Source organism: Musca vetustissima, unplaced genomic scaffold (genome assembly GCF_032173495.1).
Source record: "Musca vetustissima isolate MV318-11 ecotype Yass unplaced genomic scaffold, APGP_CSIRO_Mvet_v1 utg25894, whole genome shotgun sequence".
Lineage (NCBI taxonomy): Eukaryota > Metazoa > Arthropoda > Insecta > Diptera > Muscidae > Musca > Musca vetustissima.
In genome coordinates, this window is record NW_026885205.1 from 35690 (window position 1) to 62163 (window position 26474).

General features: G+C 34.4%; 1 protein-coding gene across 1 annotated transcript; it reads right to left on the reverse strand.

The window, feature by feature from the left end:
• Positions 1-1139: 1139 nt before the first annotated feature.
• Positions 1140-23073, reverse strand: LOC133332328 (whirlin-like). Its single transcript, XM_061540728.1, has 5 exons — positions 22996-23073; positions 12497-12583; positions 6169-6372; positions 1522-1614; positions 1140-1427 (listed from the first exon to the last, which is right to left on the reverse strand). The coding sequence occupies exons 2-5, from the start codon at positions 12548-12550 to the stop codon at positions 1299-1301; spliced, it is 480 nt and encodes a 159-aa protein (XP_061396712.1). The 5' UTR covers positions 12551-12583; positions 22996-23073; the 3' UTR covers positions 1140-1298.
• Positions 23074-26474: the final 3401 nt, after the last annotated feature.

Here is a 26474-nt window from a genome sequence, read left to right on the forward strand (position 1 = left end):
GTGCGATTTTTTTACGTGTATTCTAAGCGAGGTACATTTATGGAAAAATTAACTATGAATGAAATTATTAAAATATTTATTAAAATTTTATTTCTGTATGTAAAACACTACATAATTTTTTTTAGCTTGAAGATATTCTATAAGTATTCTATTGATCGAAACCCTTATCAATTCGTTCCATGGACTTTTAATAGGATTTCTGATTGATTCATAAATCTCAGAGATGAAAAAAATATTGTCACTTCTCCAAATCCAAACTTTATAAAATCGTTGTTTTTCTGTCAGTTCTATTCTTAAGAATCGGAATACTGGTTATTATTTTTTTCATTTAATATTTCATAGATTAAGCTTAGCACAATTGACCGTTTTAGATATTAATTTTCACTTTTTTTGGGAAATATTCTTTTGTTGTTGTTGTTATTCTCTATTTTTTCATAATTAAGCGAAGCAATGAAGCGAGTTGTTGAAGCTGCGCGCTGTAACGCTCATTATCATTAATTAGCACACCAATGGAAAAAAATCAAAGCAAAAGGTTTGAAATGAAAATCATTTTTTCACTTTTTCTTTCTAGAAGTGAAATGGCAAGCAATATTATAAAAATGTTCTTTTGTTGTTGTTGTTTTTCATCATCTTTGTTTTTGTTGTTGCTGTTTTAGAACAAGTCGATCGCCATGTAGCAACGATCGAACAAGTCTCGATTATTGGTAAACGGAATCATAATTTCTTTTAGTGTAATTTTGATGAGTGGGTGTGTTGTGTTCGCTGGATGAGAGGGGTGAGGTGAGAGTTTCCAATGTGGTCTCCAGTTGATGGTGTTGATGATGATGGTGGTGGTGTTGTTGTTGGTGATGAGGATGTTGTGTGGAATGAGAAGGCGCATGCGTGTGTATTGAATTGTGGTGGGGATGAGTGTTCGGTGTTGCTGTTGTAGTTGTTGTTGATAACATTCCTGAGGATTTTTGTTGTTGGTGTTGCTGTTGTTTACTGAGTGTTGTTGCTGTGGTATTTGTGGTGGTAGTAGTTGTAGTGTTGCTGTGATTTGTTGTCGATGTTGTTGTTACTGCTGAGTGTGTATTTAATTGTTGTTGATGTTTTTGCTGCTGCTGTAGTTGTTGTTGTTGCTGTTGTAATTGTGTCAGTGTTGGCAGTGGCGGTGGATTTTTAGCTTTTGTTAGTGGTATTGGTGTTGGCATTGGTTTTGGCGTTGTCGTTAAATCGATACCCCATTCATAGAGGAACTCCAGTTTCTGTTGTTCCAGGGGATCATCACTGGTTGTAGCCGGCAGGGCAAGCAAATGTTAGGCTTCTAGAAATATTAAAGCAGTTGGTTTGGGTTCCAAATTCGATTTTTTCGCTTCGACAACCAAAAAGGTTATATCAGCCTTTTCACGATTTGCAAAACATTCGGCTATCAGTCGGGCAACTTCCTAAAAAGTTGATGAAGTTTTTTTTTTTGTTGTAAAATGTTAGATGATTTGTTTTATGGGTAAAGGGGTATGGTTTTCGAAATGTTCTACTTACCTGATGATGTAAGCCTTCGACTTTATTACCATCCACCTCGAGTATTAGCTGCCCCACCTCTAGGCCGCCCGCTTCAAATGCTGCTCCATTTTCCTAAAGGAGAAGAGAGAGAGGAAGCAAATATTAGATTTTAGAATGGGGATCATTTTTAAGACTTAAACGTCACAAGAACAAACAACCAAATGCATTACTCTGACTCTTGACCCTTAATACAAATGAACTTAGTCACTGAAGGGGACGACTTTTCTACTGTTCTAAGAGACATCAACGAGAACATCACTTGGATATGAAAATGAAGTTCCCGCTGAAAACAATGGTCGATTGAGAGCAGATTCCGAACACCAATTACCCCAAGATATTGGTTAATTACGCGGCGCCAGTGTGGTTTGCGAATATAAGTGATACGCAGTGGAAAAATGTACAGACCTACCAGAGAACTATAACTATATAACAGGGTGTCTCCTTATGACACCAGCGGACTATATACATGAGGAAAAAAGATGGGCACTATCAAATGTTATCGATGCAGTATCTGCTTGGGTGTTATCGTCGGGAACACCGCTGACATATGCTTATGGACAGGCTTCCTCCACCCAGGTACGTCAGGAGATATCTACATAGAGAGGTTAGAAAGTACAAGCGTGAGCCACTAGATCAACAGGCTTATAAGGCAGTCCTGAATAGCCTTTATACATATGCAGTCACCGTATGAATGCTATACTCGGATATCATTCACCATCCATAGCAAAAGAGGAAAAACAGCTGCCTAGGCAGACAAGAGCAGTCTTAGTACAGCTAAGATCAGAATAGTGTAACGATTTCACGAATTGACGGCACGATACCTAACACATCGATCACACGATTCGTTGCACCTCTGCACCTTCTTGCCCAGCTAAGCATACTCACCTGTCTCCGAATTAACTTTAGACGCAGACAATACAGGTTACAACCTTTCTGAATTTGGACACAGAGGAGTCAAAACCAACCAACACTTAATGGATTCCCTTTCTTGCATTTTAGTTGGTACAACAACAACAATTTCAATGGAGCCATTCTAAAGGAAACCAAAAACTCCTCAAATCTTTTGGCAGTTAAGAGGATGAAATATAGAAGTCAGTGCTGCAGTCAGTTGATCTTTCTGTCCAAAGAAGCACTGGGCATGAATGTACATATATCGGAGAGTAATTTGTTTCTGCCGAAGTTATGTTGACCAAGACCGGAATTCAACCAGCGATAAGGATTTCTTTAGGATTAGGAACACCTAATGAGGTACGACAAGCAGTACCCTCACAAGGTCACATGGAAACTCCAAGTCGACAGAATTCCCACCACGCATACAATAGTTCTCTACCAATATGATGACTTAGGACTCCCTCCTTATAGATACAAAACTTGCAGTTGAAGTGATAATAATGCAGGCTGAGCTTTCGCGCATCCACATCGACTGCAGTGGAACTGTCTCGCCGGAAACCAAATCCCTTTAAAGCCTTTGATAATAAAGAGGATGAGATCGACAGAGGAGGGCCCTGCTGCATGGAGGCTTAAGGTATATCAGAGGGCAATTTGTTACTGTGTCGACCAAGACCTAAACTCGGCGTGAAGGAATTCCCTCGGATTAGCAAACTCCTAAGGAAGTACGAAAGGACCTAGTCTCAAAGGCTACTAGGGAACTTCTGTTCGACAGAATTTACACCTTGCGTACGGTAACCACTCATATAAAGCCCTCTACCAACATGGTGGCTAATGATACCCGCAGTATAAATTCGAAATCAATCAACGAGAAGGAACTCCCAAGGATTAGCAAACTCCGAAGGAAGTACAAAAGGAACTAATGTACAAGGTCACTGCGGAACTTCTAGTCGATAAAATGTCCACCTTGCGTACGCCGACGGCTCTTTACAAGCAGTACATATACCAGCTAAAAGAAGTAAGAAGTCAGGCTTAGTGTTCGCAGTAACCTTCGCGACTTAAGATGAGCTATTCCGAGAAAAACCAAAAACATATGACAATAATGAGGATAATCAGCAACCTATAAGCAAAGCCTATAAGCCATCGTTGCTGAAAACAGGTGAACTTTCTGTCTTGGTGACATCGGAAACGGAACGTACCCGGTTATTTGACCCGGATGTTCGGTACCGGTACTCGGTTCTACGGATCCGGTTAAAATATAATGGGAATAATTTTAAAGCTTATAAAAATTGAGTGGTCATATTATGGGGTTATCTAAAACCGTTTTGGAGATACAGTCAAAAAACAGGGTTTTGGACCCCGATTTTTTTAAAACTACCTAAAAGTCTAGCTTTGTTCCATTATCGAATTATAGACCACAATTTCCAAAATGGTACGATATGTGGTTGTACCTGTTGTGGATCAAAAGAAACCCTACAAAAACTAGGAAATTCTGTCGCCGAAGACCGGCCACCCAAAAATATTCTATTTAACAGGAGATTCTGTCGCGTAGTCGATGTTGGTATCTGTCCATAGGTGAAAGTCTTAAAATCCGGGCAGAATGCCGGCCACCCAAAAGAAAGAAACGTGCTATTTAAAAGGAGATTGTTTTATAGGGTTCTAAGACCCATATCTTTTGATCCACAACAGAAATTAAGGGAAAAAATCTGATCGTATTTTCTAAACTAGAGTTGTTCCGAAATGCCACACAAAACTTAAAAAGTTGCTAACTGAGTTAAAGGGAAATAAAAATATTGACAATTGCGACTTTAGTCACACAAAGGTAATCCTGCCAGCGACCAAAACTGACTAAAACATTGAAAATAGTTGAATTGAAATCACCGTCGCGGAATGCTGGACGAGTGAAGATATCGAGAATATGATATAGGTAGTCAACATGGATATTGAAATCCTCAGAGCTAAAAAGAAGACGCTACTGGCATCGAAAAGCAAAAAAAAAAAAATGGATGAATGAACCGGAAAATTAGGAACGTAGGATGTGCCAAAAATTAGGTCTAGTGAAGAGCAGATAAACGTTAATTGTCATCTGCCGTCTGGTAAGAAGAGCAAGCCGGGTCAATCCCATATTGAATGAGACTAACTCCAGCTTTAAGAAGTATTGCTAAGCTATGTTATGTTTCATATGGTTTTGGCATCCTAAAAATGTGGTATACCCAGGCTATATGAAAAAGGAAGGAAACTTCAAGAAAGAAAACATGGCACCGGACCCACCATATTCCGCAAGGGTTGTTAAGAGAAATCTTGAACTCGAGGTGAAGACTAAAATTCCGAGACGTCTTGGAATGCTGGACGAGTGAAGAAGCAAACAAAGTGGTAGAAGAAGAGCCATGATGAACCAAAAACAGACAACTGCAAAATGAAGAAGAAAATATGACATCTTATGGCAACGTAATCGGAAGCACTATAATAATAAGATCCTAGGACGCCTTCAAGGAGTGAAATATCTGATGATTCACTTTGATTCGTCAATGAATATCAGAGTCTAGGGACGTGCGTGCTCAACACCTAGCAAGAAGGGGGTAATCACGGATCTTTGCCTACTAGGAGATTTTGATATGGGGGATATGCTTTGACTCTTTAAGATAGCGGAACGCTTAAACAGAAACCTCGGTTAATTCAGTAAACACGGAACTTCACAGGTTCCACAAAAATAAACATCAACTACCACAGAACTCTAATATTCTGCGGATCTATACTCCAAGCCTGGACAATATTTTCCTATATTTGCAACATCTTGCCCGATTAGAGGTTAAAAGCTGTTGTTTTTGCCTCGACATATTTTCCGAATATTGCAAAAATGCAAAATTTTCAATTTTACACAGATATTTAATAGTTGAAAATTGTAGGCGTTGACCTTGACCAAAACTGGAACTTCAAGCAAAATATGTAGCCTAACTCTAAACAATATAAAAGTAGGTAGATCCCCGAAGTTATTAACGTATAACTCCCACATCCCACGAAGATATACAGCAATATAATCGGTATAGATATACCATCAAATTCTCTATTCTATGTCCATCAGGAGTAAATATATATGTGTTAGAATACAAACTTTGTCATTTTTCACACTAAAGTCTGGGTCCATTTAACCCGCTATATATTGACCGATCTTCAACAAAACAGTCATGCATATTCTTTGTCTAGATTCCCGTCTTCGAGTAATATTTCATGGTATTCGTGTCATTATTGTACCTTCTAGAGCGACTAGAAAATCAGACAAAAATAAAGTTTTTGTTCATATCATCCGCTAAATATTAACCGATCATTTCCAAAAACAATAGGGGTCTTCTTTGGCCAGAAATTGTCCTAAATGCAAAATTTCTTGGCGATTGGTCCATAGTTTTGGCCTGTAAGGTGTTTACAAATTATAATGGACAGACGGACGGACACTTATGTCTACATCGTTACAGCTAGTCGAGATAGGTATACTAAACGGTGGGTCTAGGACCAATAATTTGCGACGTTACAAATCTTGGTGCCACACAAAGCTATAATACCCATACAATGTAGATGTGTAGGGTATAAAAAACCCTCTTTAGGTCTCCTATCCGTATTTGATACTGAACCTATTCGTCCTGATGATAGGATCAAATTGGATACTCAATTATATCAGTTCTCATTTGGGATAATTTTAGCTATATTTATTAGTTTTGTTGCTATTGTTATTCGTATACTTACATGTATATTTATTATTCTAGGAAGCGGATGTTTTGTATTAGCACCACCTTCGATAGCAATACCTAATATGGGTTTTGTTTTCTTAACTGTAATGTGTAAGTTGCCTCTATGATCAGGTACGACGTTTGGATTGTGTTCATGGGTTGTTTGTTCAGTCGTTGAACCATTTTGCTGTTGCTGTTCAGCCGATAATCTTTGCATAGACTGCAATAAAATTTTTCAATAAAAAAATTAGTAATCAAAAATTATAATAAGTTAATTAATAATATATATTGTATATTAATTTTATTAGATATTAAATGAAAATTACACAAATCAATATAGATTCTAATTGTTACAAGAATCCGAAGTTGTTCCTTATGGAGGTTCTTCTTTAAAATTAAGAATTCCGCGTTACATTAAATTATTTTCAGAAATGTATACATGTCTTCAAATTTTATTAACCGTCCATAGATCGATGTGTATACAAGGTTGCCCATATTCGACGGACCCATGTTTTTTTTTTTAATCAAAGAAAAAAATAAAAATTTGGCGGTTGGCAATGTTAATCATTTAATTTGTTCCAAGTAGATTTGTTTACATAAATTTTTGAATATGATATCTCTCAAATGGCCGCCTCTGGCGTTGATGATGTATTGTGCCCTTTTTGCTGCATTTTCCATCGTTTTTGCCAACATTTCGGCCGGAATAGCGGCTATTTCTTCACGAATGTTGTCCTTGAGCTCTTCTACGGTCCTTGGCTTGTTAACGTAAACCTTTGGCTTCAAATATCCCCACAAGAAGAAGTCAGGCGGCGTCAAATCGGGCGAACGCGGTGGCCAGTCCAAATCACCACTTTTCGACATCAAACGGCCCGGAAACAAATTCTTCAGAAAATCGATTGTTATGCGACTTGTATGCGGAGGAGCGACGTCTTGTTGAAACCAGAACTGTCTCATACGCTTTCGACGAATAATTGGCATCGCAAAATTGGTCATCATGTCGCGAAAAGGCTCCTGATTGATGGTAACAGCATGGCCATTTTCATTTTGAAAGAAAAACGGCCCAATGACCGTTTTCGAACTAACGCCGCACCAAACTGTGACTTTTTTCGTCATGAAGAGGCACTTCTTGAATCTCCTGAGGATTTTCAGTGGCGTAAAAACGGCAATTTCGCTTATTTACGGTCCCATTCAATGTGAAATGGGCTTCATCGGACATGATAATTTTGTTCCAAAATTGCTCGTCATCTTCGGTCATTTCAATGACTCTTTGGGCCCATTCCAATCGACGAGGTTTGTCTGCACGACGAGGCTTGTTTGCGTCAATTGAATTTTGTACGGGAACAAATGCAAGTCAATGCGAATAATCCGTTGTAAACTGGACCGAGCCATGCCCAACTGCTGAGAACGGCGTTTTTGGGATGTTCTTGGGGACCTCTCAACACTGGCTCGTACGGCAGCGATATTCTCGGCGGATCGCCTTGGTCGACTTTTATATGGCCTCTTCGGATTAGAAAGAGCCTTACCAGTCGAAAATTTTTCGTATAAACGCTTAATGGTGTTCTTAGCCCTTGAGCCCCGAATTTTTTTCCGTAATCATAGAACAATTCTCTGTTCCCAGATTTAATGCAACTATCCTAGGTAGGATATGGACAAAATTTGACATCGCTATATCCTTGCATTCGGTAGATACAGTACATTCTTTCTGAAAAATAAAAGGCCAATATCAAGAAAACCAAATGCAAAATCGACGAAAAAATCATTTTAATTTATTTTCAATATTCTGTTTTACAAGAATCAAAAATAATTCTGATGACAGAATTCGTACATTTCGAATACGAAGCGATTTAAATAATTTGAACTGTATACACAAATTAGTACTGTACACATTTTTGCCCTCTTCTCTGTATTAAAACGCTCATAACTTTACCAAAAATTTGAATTTTTTAGATTTTTCTCGTGATATGCGTCGTCCATAATCTGAATTTTTTAGATTTTTCTCGTGATATGCGTCGTCCATAATCTGGTCTTGACATAGGGAATCCAAGGAATGCATATCTACTAACTGTATAATAAATATAAGCTCTAAAACATTTTGTTGCCTGTGGGCAACATTGGGCCACAAAGGGTTAAAAGGCGCACTTCTCACATTTTTTAATGTTTAAAAAGCACGTTGAGTTTTCACAATTGACTTCTTTTGTTGAATGTAAATTTCAACTATTTCAGAGCGCTCGCATGGCGTGTATTGGTTCATGATAAAAATCTGCTTGGACTGACGCTTCAAACGCGGTAAATCATTAAGCGATGTGACATCTCTGTCAAAAGTTATGGCGTTGCCAGATGGGTCCCTCGAATATGGGCAACCCTGTATATGGTCTGTTGCAGAACCTGAAAAAAATTTACAATTTTTAGTACTATAACAATTTTTCCTTTATGATATCGGAAAAAATACTACAATTAGGGAACAGACCATTCGTCCTTTAATATACATTGACTTCGTCGTATGGCCGGAACTATATTAACACATTACAGAAGGAACCCAAAATTGTAGATTAAAGACACTTCGATTCAAAACCAAGAACTTCAAAAATACTTAATTGATTTGTGTAATTTTTATAATTTATGTTAAAAATATAAATGCATATATAATATTGTTTTCAAAAATATTTAAATACAAAAAATTAAATAATAACTTCAGCTTTTAGTGTATTTCTTGTTATTGTTTGTTATACAGCAATTAAATAAGGAATTTGGTGTTTTGGTTTGTTTCTTTGGATAATATTTTGAGTATATATAAGTAGTATATAATAGGAAAAAATATAAAACAAGTTACTAGCAAGCATTTTGTTTATAAAAAATTAAAATAGGAATCAAACATAATTTCAAAATTTATTTATTCAAGTATTCAAGAATAATAATAGTAGTAGTAAGTAACAAAGTTCATTATATAGTCATACGAGAGTAAAATATTTGGTTGTATTTAAAAAATATTATTAAATAAGTGGTGATTTTTTCTGTTTATACTGAAGGGAGCAAATTTTCAACGATATATTGAATACTTTTGTTATTTTATTGTACTGTACAAACAAGCCAATTCTAATTGAAAATATGATGATGATTTGTATTTTGTAGGGGGAGTTGAAGATATGAAGGTTGATACGAATATTATGGAATCGGTATAGGAAATATTTAAAAACGATGGGTATTTGATTGTACTGTACAAATGAAATAATAGTAAATACTTATTTTTATCACTCATAATAATTATTAATGGAACAATTTTTTTTATATTTTTAAATCGGAAAAAATATTTATAAAATTGATATATGAAATGTAATACTATTAAAGAAAAGACGCAATAACAGGATCAATGAAAACGCCTACGTTTCAACAACAGCCCAGGAAGCCAAATATCCTACAGGCATAGGTATAAATACTAACCATGTCGAAAAATAATTCAGAGCAACATGTATCACGGAGAAAAATCAAGATACTAGTCTATTTGCCTAGCATAAGAGAATGAGTCGAAGATGGAAGGAGAAATTAAGCGAAATTGTTCCAAGACAACAACTAAATCAGTACAAATAGCTAGATTTCATGGGTTAAAATTCAACTTATACTTCCATATATATGGAAGGTGGTGAGTTGAACTTCTAGTCTCATCACAAGTTAAAATGGCGATATGTTCGGTCAGGCCGAATACCCTTCCTAAAATCGGTAAGAGAAGGTTATATGGCGGCTTCGTCAAAACATGAAAGTACGCAAATTTTCTATGCAGAGGTCTTTATCTCACTTCAATATAGGGACCATTTATAATGATCGCAAATTGACACTAAAAAATGTCCATTCGACACCGCTTTGATGACAATTTCTGTCCACAGATGGTGTTAATTTATACACGTTCGTGCTCGAAACCGTTGTTAAAATCTCGGTATCAAATTGACAACATAGTATTCAAGTTGACCACGACGATGTTGCTACACTATTGACACCGTATGTGCTCATTTTGTACACGGATGTTGTCATTTTTTCTTTGGGTGTATATGGTGACCCTGTCAAAAAATGTACACCTAGATCCCTGAAAGAAAAATTGGTTTAAATTTTGGCTATGGTCATGAAAATAACTAAAATCGGGCGGAATAAAAACATGGAAATATATTGAACATTTTCTGTAAAGCTGTTTTTACCCTCTAAGAACGAAATGCTAATTTACATCCCCTTCTGTCGGGACATTCAAGATATATCAACATTATGAGGCTAGAACATTATATTTTTTGCTATACTAAATAGGTCGTGGCAGAGTGTTACCTGCGATGATAGCCAATCGGGTGTCGATTTATGCACGTCCATCAGTCCATATTAAATTGTAAAAAAGTACAGGTCGCATTTATGATCCGAATTGAATGAAATTTGGCATATCTCGCCACAGTTAAAGCCCATATCCAACATTCGTTGCAAGACTGATTGTAATCTCACTGAAGCGGGAACATTTTTGTCTAGTGATCCATTCAAACCGTCCTAAGGATTCAGAGAATATATGTCTTCAGTCAGTGATTTGATCATACAGGTTCAATTGATTCCATAATTCAATTGATTCCATAACACACGTACTTGCGAAGGTATTCTCAAGGTCAGTGAATGCAACTACCTTACGTTTAAGAATATTGGTTCGGAGTTCAGTGATCGAACGAACTAGGTCACTTTTTTAAAAGAGAACTAAGTCGTTCACCTCATTCAGTTGCCTTATGCCGTTCAAATGGGCACTCAGTTCAATTGATATGGCAGATCATTGAGTTAAGCTCTGACCGTTCTACTAACCATAAATAATGATTACCTTTCACAATCATTCGAAGAACTTGCCTATCTCTTTTCTCCACATTTTTAAATGGATGGTGGCCGACGGCAAAACTTCGTTATATTCGGTTCCACTATGTTTTCACTGCAGTTGCTGCTCCAGACACCTGTGCCGGTTGTCTTTGGGAGTCAATTTGCGGAAATTGTTGCTTTGCTTTTAAATGTCGCTTTATATAATTTACTGAGTCTCCAGCTATGCCTAAAACATTACTGCAGGATTAGCATTTGGCATTGTGAGCACCGTATCCCGAGTGTTAATTTTATTACATGTAGGTACATTCATTCAATTTAACAGACTTTATATAAAATTGTTCTTGTTTGACACCGTTCAGTAGGTCAATGTCAGTGCAGAACGACACAGAAGGTGTAGAATAAAATTCAATATCGTTCATTGAGCAAAGCCGTTCATTGACCGACGGCGTTCGGTAATACAAAAATCCTTCATTGAACGACAATAATAAACTTTGAACTAGGTCGTTTACGAACACCACAAGACTACAGAAAATAGAGCAATACCTTTTGCACATCCACTCAAGAAATGGTAGCCGTGAATGATCTTCAAAATGAGAACAAATGAGGAATATATTTTTAGCAAACTACTGCATCAACATCAGTGCATAAACCAACCTCAACTTCAACACTATCAATTGGAAAAACACAAAATAGAAATGGCTGCAGAAATAGCGCCACCAAGCGTAAAATAAGCAAAGAACACAATCACTGTTAAAAATTAAAAAAAACCGTTGATTCTAGGCAACGATAGATGGCGGTCTCATCCCCTAAGACAGGCTACCGCAGAACAATCATATACTTAGCAGGTATATAAAAAAACAAAGAATAACGAAATTCAATGAAGAAAAAATCGAGTAAAATGGCTATGCTCCCAAGAGGAATAATAGGAGAAAAAACGTTGACCCGAAATAAATGTTATCAAAACTTTGAATATACAGTACAATCATGACAAATTGTGGTATGATGCGGATGTAGTTTTTTTAAATGTATGTTTGCTGGGGAAATAATTGACAAACAAATAATTTAGTACTGCAAAATTTGTTTATGTATAGCATTCAAGAAATAATGATTTTTGGAAATGTAAAATGTTGGTATAATGACGAAAAATATACGAATAAAATTCAATGTACTGTACAATCATTCTAATTAGTATTGTAATTGTAATGTATTGTTTTAAAGGAGAATGAAGTACGATTTTCAGGATATTATGACATTTGGGAATGAAATCTGAGTTTCTCGGAAGGTTTCTGATAATGATTGTGTGAAAAAATGTTTTCTGAATTTCTTTTATATTCATAATCTTTGTCTGTTTTGTTTGTAAAATAATTTACAAAAAAATCCTAATTTTCAGTTTATTTGTGTGTCTTGAACGAGAAAGAAAAACGAATGCCGTTGTCTGATTTCTTTGTAGTCAGAATGTAAGATAGAGATGTTATGCCATTGTGTGTGTGTATGTAACTGCTGGTCAATACACTACTTACCTGATGTCTACGTACACCTTTTTCGCCCAGTAGGGTACCGCCTTCTTCCTTCATATCGAAACTTCGTGATAGTTTTGTGGCCAACTCCTAATTTTTAATTTATTTTACAGAATTTTTGTTTTACGAATTTTCCGAATTGGTTTGGTTTTTGTGTTTCAATTTTATTGTTTGTTGAGAGGGAGAGCACACATTCAATTGTTTCGAATTTTGATATTTGGATTTTTGCAATGATTGATTGGTTGATTGATTGAGAGAAATTGTTGAAAATTGTAAAAAAATAACAATATTGTAAAGTTGAGAGAGAGAATTTTTTAATTGCAAAAAATGTGAGTGTGTTTTTTTTAAAGAAAAAATGGTATTTTTTATTTCTTTTATTAAAGAAAAGAAAAAACATAACAATTTGTTTTTGTTTTGAGGAGAAAAAAAGCATTTTATATTTATATTTTTTTGGCGGTGTATATTTTTTCTGTAAATTGTGGTGTGTTGAAAAATTCTTTAATTTTTTTGGGGGGAAAGTAGAAGACAATCAGGAACACGCACACATACACAGAAAAAAAATAAGAAAATTCCATTTCATATAGAGTCAATCATAAAATCATCAAACATCATTATCATCATCCTCATCATTAGCATTATAATTATTAAAGTGCACTTTTAGATATAACACAAATTTGAACAAAAATGTGTGGTGTTCGTGATTTTGTTGTTGTTTTTTAGATAACAGTTTTAGGCAGGGTCTCTTGAGAAAATTCTCATAGATTAAAGAATTTATCCCTTTACAGTGTTACATTTATCCTAACATTAGCTTAGAAATATATATTTCTGGGTAAAATAAAAAAATATGACAATAGTTTAGCCCTAATTTTAAGGGATTCGATGAATTCACACGCATAAGTATTTAAGTAACAATATGGACATAACAATTCCATCCTTAATGACCATGTTTCATCAGCGAACATTCCGTGTTTAGGCAGTGACGTCAACAATTTGTCTTCTCCATCTGCACAAAGTATCATCGTCTTACATGATTAGTCATTGCGTTAGTTTTGTTAATCTCTATTAATTTTTATTCCAGCGGAGTAATTGTTTGGTCTGCTGTAGTCTCTTCTGGGCGATGGGACTGCCATCTATCGTTGCCTAGAAACAATGTCTGAAAGAGTGGTTGGAGCCGTTGCTTTATTTAGCGTTGGTATTTTTCTCTGGTTGGCGCTATCACAAGTAATTACTAGTTGGTTGTATTCTATTCATTCTATTTGTTATCAGAATGTCAGAAGGTTCCTCTAGATGGGTATGACTACCCATTTTACAAATATTCGGTATTCGTTCCTACTCTGGGATTTGAAACCGGAGACCATTGAATTGTAGTCGGGCAAACCATCGATAATAATATGCGGTGTTTACAATTTTAAAAAGATCATCATCAATGGTCCGTATTTATCATGGAGTAGTCTATTTTGGGTTTTCTCTAACTTCTCTTCGGAGCATAGGATTCTTAGCATAACAATCTTAATCGGTTGCTCCTTGTATTTGTTTTGCCAATCATCAGTGGTTTTCTTCAAGCTCAATATATGTGATTTATTGCTATCCATCGAAAAAACACATTTATGATTTTTGTGAATTGGTTGGAGTCCATGCTTTATGCAGTGTTCTCATTTTCCTCTGGATGGCGCTATATCCTACCATTCATACTTTGTGTTACCCTCATGTGTTGATGCCGAGGTTCGTAATTAGAATGTCAGGTCATCAAATGCATTTCATTTGGAGGTGAATGTCAGACACTTTTTAGAAATATTGAAAAACAACTTTTAAAGAATTTGATTTTTTTCATTTTCGTGTTAATTTTGATAATAATCATATCCAGCACAGTAGATGATTGGTTGGCTGTAGCTTGTCATATGTGTTGGTGCTGCCATCTATCGCTGTCTAGAAACAACGCCTCCATTAATTTTGTGCGGAGGTTGGAGTCCTTACTTTATTTAGTGTTTAAATTTTTCTCTGGGTGGCGCAATCTCCATCTAATTTTGGTTTGTGTTATCCTCATGTGTTGGTGGTGGTGTCAAGGTTAGTTATGAGATAGTAAGGGGTCTTCGGATACATTTCATTACGAAAATACATTAATATTAAAAACAACTCTCCAAATGAACTTTCCTCCTTCGCTAGCATTTGATCCCTGAATCTATCGGTTTGCTGTAAAACATCTTGAATCAATCGGTTTATACCAAAATTCATGAATGCCACTATTGTTATACATGAGTCATAGTGTTAAGCCTCTTATAAATATTGTTTGCTATCTCTGGAATGGTACATTCACACCTGATCCGTTTGGAGGTAGCAGTGCTTTTGATGTTTTGATTGACGAGCGATCATTGTTTTCTCCAAAGTTTTAAAATCGCCTAAGATTTTCACCCCCTCTCCAGCAAAACATGTTTCCGGTTTGATTGAGACATATCAAAAACAGGGTGACGGAAATCATAAACCACAGTTATTTCCTTGATGTGCAGGAATAAAAAGGGTGTCATGTCAGGGTTGTAGGGTAGACACCATTCCACGTTTTGGCCGATAATCCTTTAGACTTAGCGTGTACTTTTTTATTGTTTTTTTTTTTTTTTTTTTTGATATGCGGTCCAACAAGGTGCTCCAACCTTCTGTTGGAAAATTCTTTATTTTATACGTGAAGTTTGTTTGGCATCATTTGGAAGTGGTTTTCGCTTGGAGTGAGGTAGCAGTTCCACGATATTCTTGATCAGAATAAAATGCATTGCTATTATATAGGATGGCTCAGGTTTTAGTATATAACCATATAACGGTACCACAAATATTCGGTATTATGTGGATTTTATAGATAAATCGAATTATCTGCAATTTTCTATGTTTGATTGGGTATCACATCTCCCTAATGAAATTTATTTCGGGCCTACGAAAAATTGGTCCATGTTTCGGGGTAGACCCATATAAGGGTACCCCCTATATTCGGTATTTTGATGGTTTTGGGGACAAGTTTCAAGCTAATTGGTTGTAATTTGTTATTTTGGGTTGTGGTATGGTAGTCATTTGTTCTACTAAAAATGGTCAATATTTATCCAGCTCCCATATAAAGCTAAATCCCAAAGATTGGAATTTTGGTAAGATTAAACAAGTTTTTCAAATAATTTGGGTGCAATTTAATATATCAGATTCTTCTTAAGTAGAAAATCTCCCTATATTTTTGATCCCCAGATATTCGATATTATGGGGATTTTTGAGATGTTTTTCAACCGAATTGGCTGTAATTTCCTACGTTTGGTTCTAATGGAGTATTGAATATTCCTACTGAAAATGATCAATCAATCCAGTTTTAGGGTATCCCCCATATAACGATACAACCCATTATTCGGTATTTTGGGCGCTTTGGTGACGAACCAATTTAACCAAATTGGTTCTAATTTGATTTTTCAGGTTATCATGGGATGTGAAATCTTCCTTCCAAAAATATCAATATCACTTTTTAGGGAATCTCTCATATAACGCTACATTCCAAATTTCGGTATTTTAGGGAGCTGGGACATGTGCTTCCACTAAATTAACTGTAAATTTATGTTTTGTATTCTCATTGAGTAGAAAATCTCCATAACAAAAATGATAAAGATTAGCCTAAGTTTCGGGGTAGCCCTCATATAATGGTACCTCATTATTTTGGGCATGGTTTTACACCAAATTCGTTCCAATATGATTCTTAAAATTCCAATTTTTGGTTTGTGGTCCGATAAGGTGCTTCAATCCTTTGATCCTTTGAGTGATATGTTTTTTTAATGTTCGTACTCCGTTCCATCTTTATGTCATAGAACATATTTTCGAGATTATATTTCAACTGCACAAGCTACTTTTCAACCATTCACCGCCATAAATTCCTTTTCTCGTAACTTCTTAATTTGGTTGGTCTTCTCATTCTGATTTTCGTTTAGAATTTGTTGATAAATTCCTTGTTTCTTATTATTTGACATATTTTAAAATTAATTCATTATTGCATTTGGGTTTTGGATCCCATAAGACAAAGTGGACCATTATGATTACATAGTTGGTTATTCATGTTTGGTTGTCGTTTTTCGTTTGACGGTATTTTTCTATAATTATTTGATATTCTAGTCGATTAGAGTGTGAATTTCCGAGTCCTCTATTTGACAGGTATTACACAAATTGGAGGTTCATATTTTCATATGTATAACCAAAAGAGTCTATTATCCAACATACCAATGTTTTTAATATTTTGATGTTCCTACGTGCTTATAGAACAATTCTTTCCACAGGTGCTTATAAATCGAACAATAAGCTTCCTTAGTAGATATTTTACTCGACATAAGGCATACAACACAACTGCACACCTTTCATTTGTAATCGTATTTTCATTTTGTCTACAATTTCAAAGCTACTATATAGTTCACAGGAGTCCGTTTGATCTGAGATTGTTGGTGTTTTCCAAGTTATCGTCATTAAATTGTATCCCAATTCAGAGTAGTAATCCTTATTAGCAGCTTACCTTTTTTTTTTTTTGATTTCAAATATTTTTTCAAGTAATAAGATTAGATGGAAAGTGGTGGCATTTTCTGCATTAACCTGGAAGTCATTGCAGTATCTTGGAAGTACAATAATTATTCTTCAATCCCGGGGTAACACTTCTGGTGTTCATTCCCATTTTGATTCATTGCTAATTCAACATCGCACTTTATAGTTTATAGGGAATGCTATACTCTACACCTTGCTCCATTATTGGATTCCATGATTACTTAGAAGTAGGTTTTGGACGTTTGTCATTTTACAATACACTTTGGGGGTTAATGACCAGAGACTGCACTTTTTGATTCATAGTTAACCTGTAATTCAGTTATCGGTCACCTACTGACTGACCCACCGTAGTAGGTCCGAGCAAGGTGATCTAATTAATTATTAATAATTATTAATGTTTAATAATTATTAACCAATATTTAATAAAAATTATGTTTCGAATTCGCCTACTACAAAGCGGTGTTAGACTAGTCAGAAGCGTCTCTTTATAATTACAGTCAATTTGTTTGAATTATTTTTCCCGAATTAAAAAAAAAAAAAAAATTAATTGTACGCAAATATGCCTGATAAATGTTCTGAATGTTTTGAGAGAGACAGTGAGTGTATTTATCCTTCAGTGTTTGATAATGTTAGTGTTTTTATTAATGTTCTGCTGTTTTGTATATGAACTAAAGGCCAGAGAGATATAGAGTTAGAGTTTTGGATGGTGGGGGTGTGTGGTGGTCGAGAGTGATGAAAACGAAAAATGAGTGATTTTTTGTACTACAGGGCACTACTTTGGTTTCATTTTGGATTTGTGACTGACAGTTACAGATAGAGAAATAGAGTAGAAGATTTTTGATTGGGTGGTTGGTTGTTTTTTGTTTGTTATTGAGAAAAGCTCTAAAATTAAATGACAGAAGCTAAACAACACTAAACTACAAAGTGTTTGGAAATTGATTCAATAAACTATAACTAAATAAGTAAATCTATGTTGGGCAATAGGGTTTCAAAATTGTAGAAAAAAAAATTTATAAATTTCTTATTAAAAAATTTGAGCTTGAATTTTAATATCAAGGTATATATGGGTGATTTTTTAAAACCAAAATTTTACATAATTGGCTGTTACAGTATCGGAACATAAACACCCTTCACAATTTTGGCCGTTGGGCTTGCATTTTCGCCTTTGTCAAAGGAAGACTGTAAAATGTACCGAATTTCCTCTTTGTTCACTTTCGGTTTTAACACCCTGTAACTGAATGCACCAAACAAAAAACAGCAACATAATTTTGTTTACTGCGAAATGTTACCCTTTTATGTTACCCTCAACGAGCATAAAATAAATTGTTTTATCGATACATTACGGGAAATCTATCAGTACAGTCATATGCCGAAAAATAATGGATTTATTTTTCCCCAACCTAATATATATTCCGTAATTATTTTAAATTGGGTAAATAATCCCCGGAAAATCCACATACATTAATCCTGAGCTGCTCTGAATTTAATCACACGAACTATCAACTACCAACTGTGATAAGGCCTTTAATGGTCTCTTCGAAAGAGAAAAATTGTCTTTGAAAAATATTTGCTAAAGGAAGGCCTTAATAAAACCTATAGTATATATATTTTAATTCACGCTTAAATTAGATCTTTAGTAATATATTTTAGAAAAGTATTTGAAAAACTCTACGCTTAAAGGAGATCATTGATAAATATATATTTTTAAAGCCCACGCAAAATGAGATCCTTGAGAAATATTTTTTAAAAGTTCACTCGTAAAGAAGATCACTGAGACATATTAAAACTAGTAAGGAAAGTAGTAAAGTCGGACTGGGCCGACTATATGATACCCTTCACCACTTTGGGTATAGTCAACATATGTATCCTAAACGACGTCGATTTTTCGAAGGAAAATTTACATGAAATTGAACGAACTTAAATATGTGAACGAACTTAAATATTTGAACCGATTTCAAGGAAACTTATCAGAGAATAATTTATATTAACGTTGTGTCAATCGACCTAGCTAAGGATCTTTAGTGCACTATTTACCTAAAATGGGGCAAAACTATATATGGGAGCCAGGGACGTAATCAGGAAATGAAATGATTTTTTTTCACAGTAAATTTATGTTTGCAACAGGAAATTTTTTTATTTTGTACTACCGGCCCCCCAAATGAAATCCTGTGTACGTTGCTGATGGGAGCTAAATCTAAATCTGAACCGATTTTCACAAAACTTAGCACACGTCTTTCTAGACTTAATTCAGTGCGCTATGGAGCGAAACTATGTATGGAATCTATATCTTAATCTGAACCAATTTTCACGAAACTTAGCACACATCGTTGTAGACTTACTTTAGTACATTATACCAAAATTTATGGCAATCAAAAGATTAGCAAAGACATTGGTGCACCATTTACCTAAAATCGGGCGAAACTGTATAAGCTATATCTAAATCTAAACCAATTTTCACGAAACTTAGCACAGATCATTCTAGACCTAATTCAATACGCTATACCAAATTTCGTGCAAATCGAAAGATATACAGGGATTTTGGTACACCATTTACCTTAAATCGGGCGAAACTGTATATGGAAGCTATATCTAAATCTAAACCGATTTTCACGAAACTTGGCACACATCATTCTAGACTTAATTTAGTACGCTATACCAAATTTCGGGCAAATCGAAAGATATATAGGGACTTTGGGGCACCATTTACACGAAATCGGACGAAACTATATATGGGAGGTATATCTAAATCTGAACCGATTTTCTCAAAACTTAGCACACGTCATTCTAGACTTAATTCAATACGCTACGCCAAAATTCGTGTATATCAAATGATTTTCAGGGACTTTGGTGCACCATTTACCTAAAATCGGCCGAAACTATATAAGGGAGCTATATCTAAATCCGATTTTCACGAAACTTAACACACATCATTCTAATTCAGTAAGCTATACCCAATTTCGTGCAAATCGAAAGATATATAGGGACTTTGGTACACCATTTACCTAAAATCGGACGAAAATATATAGGAAGCTATATCTAAATCTGAACCGATTTTTCCCAATTTCAATAGGGTTCGTCCTTGGGCCAAACAAATGAGCTGTGACAGATTTCATCCAATTCGGATAATAAATGCGACCTGTACTATACATATCCTCAAAAGGAACCTAGACCCATGGTTCTCGATTATTTTTGCCTGTTACAAACATATACACAAAGACATAATACCCTGTACCACAGTGTGGTGAAGGGTATAAAGACACGGCTAAAGGAGATAATTTTAAAAAATCCACGGCAAAAGGAGACCCTTTTAAAACATCCACGCCTAAAGAAATCCTTTAAACAAAATACACGACTCAAGGATATCATCTAAAAAATCCACGCCTTGAAGATAATTTAAACAAAATTCAATAAGATCATTAAAAAAATCAACGCCAAAATGGTATCCTTTAAAAAATCCACGCTTTTGAAAAATCCGCGCAAAGGAGATCCTTTTTAAAACAAATAAACGACTCAAGGAGATAATTTAAAAAATCCATGCCTAAAGGAGATCCTTTTTAAAAAATGCAAGCCTAAAATAGATCTACGCATAGACTGGACCTTTAAAAAATATTTTTTACAAAATACAAACCTATATTAGGTATTTAACAAATATTTTTTTTGATCGACTCCTTTCACGACTCAAGGAGATCATCTAAAAAATCCACGTCTATTAAACAAAACCATTGAGTCAATGAGATCATTAAAAAAAAATCAAATGATATCCTTAAAAAAACCACGCCTAAATGATATCCTTAAAAAAACCACGCCTAAATGATATCCTTAAAAAAACCACTCCTAAATGATATCCTTAAAAAAACCACGCCTAAATGATATCCTTAAAAAAACCACGCCTAAATGATATCCTTAAAAAAACCACGCCTAAATGATATCCTTAAAAAAACCACGCCTAAATGATATCCTTAAAAAAACCACGCCTAAATGATATCCTTAAAAAAACCACGCCTAAATGATATCCTTAAAAAATCCACGCCTAAATGATATCCTTTTTAAAAAATTCAAGACTAAAGGAGATCCTTTAGAAAAAAGCAAGCTTAAAGTAGATCTTTAAAAAGTTCACGCATATACTGGACCTTTAAAAAATATTTTTTACAAAATAAATACCAATATTAGATATTTAAAAATACTTTTTTAAAGTCGACACCTTCTGTAGGCCTTTACAAAATATCTAAATCGATGCCATCCTAAATCGACGCCTTCCCTAGGTCTTACAGAAATATTTTTTTTGAATCTACGCCTATAGTAGACCTTTCAAAAATATTTCGTGAAACTTTCACGCCTTAGTAGATTCCTAAAACATGCAAAAATTTCAAGCCTTGGTTTTTTTTTAAACAAGGATTTTTTGATCAACACTTTACTATGCTTTAGTAGATACTTAAAACATTTACGCTTATATTTTATAATTTGAAAATAATACATGGTAGATCCTTTAAAGAATATTTAACATTTTTTTATTTTAAATTGAAATTTATCGTAAGTCCTTTAAAGCCCAACATAGATTTGTTTTTTGTACAGACAAAATTAAAACTACATCTAAACATTGAAAATATAAACTATAAACCGAATTTAAATTGGAAACTAACTATAAGGAAATTAATAATAATAATTAATTAACATTATATGGAGTGGTGCATGATAGAAACATAATAGAAAACGGGGTTTTTAAAGAAAACCACAACTAAACTAAGAAATTATGATACAGTCAAACAGGGTTATAATGAACAAAACAATATTATTAAATTGATTTTTTTATGAAGTATTTAATTTAATATTGAGTTATTTTGAAAATTATTATAATTTTTCCTTATAACCATTTTCGACTGTATTTAAATTGTTTATTTATTTTGTTGTTATAAAAACAAATACAGGGTGACTCATGCGTTATGGTGCAATTATATTTTTCAAGCTTTCTTTGAATTTCTTTCTAGTTTGTTTTTTTTTGGTGGCTAATTTTCAAATTTTATGGTGGCAGTTCTAGTTTTTATAAATTTTTTTTAATTATGAAATTATTAAAAAAACACAAGAAAATAAAATAACAATCACAGACACTTATAAAAAAATTGAGAGAGAGACAGGAAAATAATTGGAAAGTATAAGAAAAAGGTAACTCGCAATACTTACACATAATTGACAGAATTGCTTTAAGTTTTTGTTTTTAGTTTTTTTTTCAAGATTTGTTTAGGAAAGTAGGGAGGATTATCATTTACAATGATTTACAAAAATTCTAGGTTAATTGGTATTACTATTATTTTAAAAAATTTGAGACAAAGAATTCTAAAAACTAAATTGAAATTCAAAGTGCAACTAAAACGGAGATTTGTTTGGTTTTTATTTTTGTTTTTTTTTTTTTTTTTTGTGGTTAGAAACATAGATTGAAACTGTCTGAACTGTTTACTTGGTGGGTGGGTTGGTTGGTTAGTGGCGGTGGTGGGGTGTTGTTATTTGTTGTGGTGGTACGAAGGGGTGAAATATTTTCAAAGCAAGCTGTTGATTTTGAAAAATAAAAATAACTTTTTTTTCGGATTTTTTTCAGTTCAAAAATAACAACTAATTTTTGTTTGCTAAATTAAAACAAGGACATCGACAACAATTGATTCCAAAAAGAACACAAAGAAAAAAATCCAAGAACTAATATTGAAATCCTACAGGCTAAACTGAAGACCAGAAAAAATCTAAACTATTTTAAAATAAATATTAAAGAAAAAAATTAATTTTTATTAACTCTGGGTTGTTTTTAAAGAAATTCAGTTTTTTTTTAATTTTTTTTGTTTAGAAAAACAAAAATAATTGTGCATTTCAAAACTTTTTGGTTTATGTTTTATTGGATTTGAGTTTGGTTGTACTTTTTTAGATTTTTTTATTTATTTATTTTATTTTGAAATGAAAAATACAATTGCACTTACAAGAGGTCGTCCCCAATACCATGATTTGACACGTTGTGTTAAACCACCCAAATGTGAACGTAATCCATCTAGGTAGCCTCCCTGAAATGTACAATGAACGGAGAAAAAAGAAACGACAACAACAAAGAAAGAAAAAGAAAAACAAGAAGAAAAAAAGGAAACAACAAGACCACATAAAATCGGAAGGAAGGGAACATAATACACAATAAAAGGAAAAATTAAAAATCAAATTTAAAGAAAATAAATTATTTTTTATTAGGAGAAGTGGGGAAAAGAAGACAGAGAAGAGAATAAAATTAAAGGACATTAGGGGGGATTATTTTTTCAAAAAAGTTTTTTTTTTTTTGAAATTTTTATTTCAACACAAAGGAAATATTAATTACAAAAGAAATTATCATATATTTTTTTTAAATTACGCAAACATACACACGCACGCACATTAAGGTGGGGGGTAGTATAACATATTTCACCAAAAAATTATTATACAAAATATAATTGGTTATGAGTTGAGTTTTTTTTTCATTTTTTGGTTTATGATTTCAAAGCAAAACATTAAATATTTATACCGGAAATTGGAAAAACAAGAACAGAAAGGGAAACAAAAAGTAAGAACAACAACAAATATATATAATATATTTAATTAATTATTTTTATAATAAAAACAACAAAGTACAAAATATTAATAATACTGTGTGTGTTTGTTTCAGCAGTTAAATCATCAATTGGACAATTCTTCCGATGAGTATTCAAAATGTTTGCTGGGTAATATCACATCACCAAAAATTTTCATATTACTAATAGATCAATCAAGATGTGTATTTGTATTTATTTTTAGATTTTCAGAGCTGAAATTCAGGAGTTATTTGGGAACTGGAGTAAAACGTATCCATGTTTAGAGACGTTTTCCACTTATTGAAAATTTACAACCATTTCGATTAGAATATGTGCCGGGATATTCAATATCGGGAAATGAATAATTATATATGCTGGTTATAGTTATACCAAAACGTGGACGTAACTTACTATTTCTTATGAAATAACCTATTGGACAATAGTAAATTTTAATAAAAATTAATATCTATTATCGAGAAAAATATCAAAAAACTGTGTTTTTTTTTTGTGAAAAATATATTCCGATTAACAAACTAGTAACAGTTCAATTGGAAAAAAATCGGTAGCTACCATATTATAGGAGTTATGCCAATAATTAAACATACAATTTGGCTGCAATAGTTTTTATTATCTAGGAACCCCAAATTGCAAATTAAGGGAACCCCCCCCCCCCCCTTCTCGAGTTTATTTTTTCAAGATTTTCAATGGGCTGGTAAATCAATACCAATGCTTGTTAAGGTTTGTAACTTTGCACATATATAATTGAAGATTTAAAAGAGAAGAAAAATAATTTACAAAAAATTTTTGTTATTGTTTTGTTGTTGTTTTTTGCAATTAAAGAAAAGTCCTTATTTTTGATGGCGGGCATGATAACTCCTCACTGGAACATCGGAATCCGAAAATTCCAACGGTGTTAGAAAGAGTACATGTCTGACTCTCGTATGAACTAGGATTATTGACTTCGCTCTAAAATTAAGAAAATGGTGGCCCTTTGAAAAAATATTTTTGAAAAATCGCGGATTTTTTACCAAAAACCATGTTAAAAAATAAGGAAGATCTTCACCGATTGGCTTTATCCTAGTTCATACGAGAGCTATACACTCCCAGAGAAACGTTGCAAAATTTGGAACCGATTGGATTATTAGTTTTTGAGTTATCGTGCCCGCCATTCGCAAAAAATGTTTAGAGAAAAACGCGTTTAAAGTTTGAGAAGCCCTTCAGCCGTCACTTGATGCTGACACAATAAATCGGATATATCTTCAACAGTTCTTGAGATTTTCACTTGAAATTTTGTAGAGACATTCCTTAATCAGTGTAGATTCGAATTATATCAACAAAAATTTTGACCCCGAGAATGGGGGGGGGGGTCCCCTTAAAGGAAAATATTAACAAGTAGAAGCGATGTTAATTTTTAACTTTAAAATTAATGGGGGCTCATAGGAAAAAACTCATGTTATGAAAGGAGTTTGAACATATGTGTTATTCAATGAGAACCCAAAATAACATATTACACCGAATATGGTAGAAAAACATTTCCAAAATACCGAATGTTGTATGGGGGCTACACCAAAACCTGGATCGACATATCCTAATTGTAATACAAAACGTCCATCAAACATCTCGATATGCCCAAGGCCACCTGGATTTCTCCTGATCAAGCAACGGGAATTTAAATTGATAGACGGAAGGCATTCATCCAGTGTATTAGACGTTCGATCGATACGAGGAGCGAATATTGATTCGTCTTAATGTTGTAGCAAAGGTGCGATCTAACACGTAAACTTGACGTCGAATAGCTGCAAACACAACAGGTAGCCGAGGCCTACTCCGCTCAACTTACCCACCTGCTTGACAAAAACACTTCTTGTCCCGATAATAGTATAGAAGCACAATGGCAAAGAATGTCCTACTCCCTACAAAGTGCAGCAAAAGCAACACTTGGGTACCAAAAACCACCACCAAGAAACCCATGGTACGATCAAGAGGGCAACCCTGCGGACAGTAGCAACACGTAATGCGATGGAGAATTATCGGGAGGGAAGGAGAGAGGAGAAAAGAAGAAATAACAAGAAAAACGTGAGCGTAAGCAAATCGAGATGTACAGGAGTCAGAATGAAGTCCGAAAATACCAACGAGTAAAATATCAAACCGAAGATTTTGGTGCAGGCACATCCTCCTGTAGAGATGAATAAGGGAACCTGGTGAAAGATACCTACAGCTGGATCTGGAAGGAGAATTTTGAAAAACTTCTGGTATCAAAAGAAATGTATAGAGTGTGGTATACACTAGCCAAGATGAGGTCATAAAAGCAATTAGTCGGCTCAAGAACAAGAAAGCAGCAAGAGCCGATGGGTTACCAGCCGAACTGTCTACGTTCGGCATTCCTGCATAATTAATACGGCTATGCAGGATAACTTTAAGTGGCACAAACACTTAAAGTCGGAAAGGACCTATTGGAGCCCTTCAAAACCTAACGAGGACTCAGACAAGGTGACAGTTTGTCGTGTGGTCTTTTTAACATCCATAAATAAAATGAATGACATCAGTTATGAAATTCGGAGAAGGATAGCGTTGGTCAACAGATGCTACTATGGTCTAAGTCTAAGTAAGCAGTTTAGAAAGGCCACCTCCCGCCAGACCAAACTCACACTTTACAAGACGCTGATGCTACCCGTGCTGTTATATGGATCTGAAGCATGGGTACTTGCGCAAGCAGATGCGGTAGCTCTTGGGGTGTTTGAAAGAAAAATTCTTCGAAAGATATACGGGCCCAGGCGCATATTCCGAGTTCTGGTGGGTAAAAACTTTTATACAGAAAAGATTTAATATACATATTTAATGAAATAACTTTCACATATTGGTCTCTC

What these genes read in the sequence shown, in the direction of transcription:
- LOC133332328 (XM_061540728.1), bottom strand. Translation starts at nt 12,550, where the DNA reads ATGAAGGAAGAAGGCGGTACCCTACTGGGCGAAAAAGGTGTACGTAGA. An exon ending in AAGGTGTACGTAGACATCAG is followed by an intron (nt 6,373 to 12,496) that starts GTAAGTAGTGTA and finishes ATTTTATTGCAG; the next exon opens with TCTATGCAAAGATTATCGGC. An exon ending in TCGAAGGCTTACATCATCAG is followed by an intron (nt 1,428 to 1,521) that starts GTAAGTAGAACA and finishes TCAACTTTTTAG; the next exon opens with GAAGTTGCCCGACTGATAGC.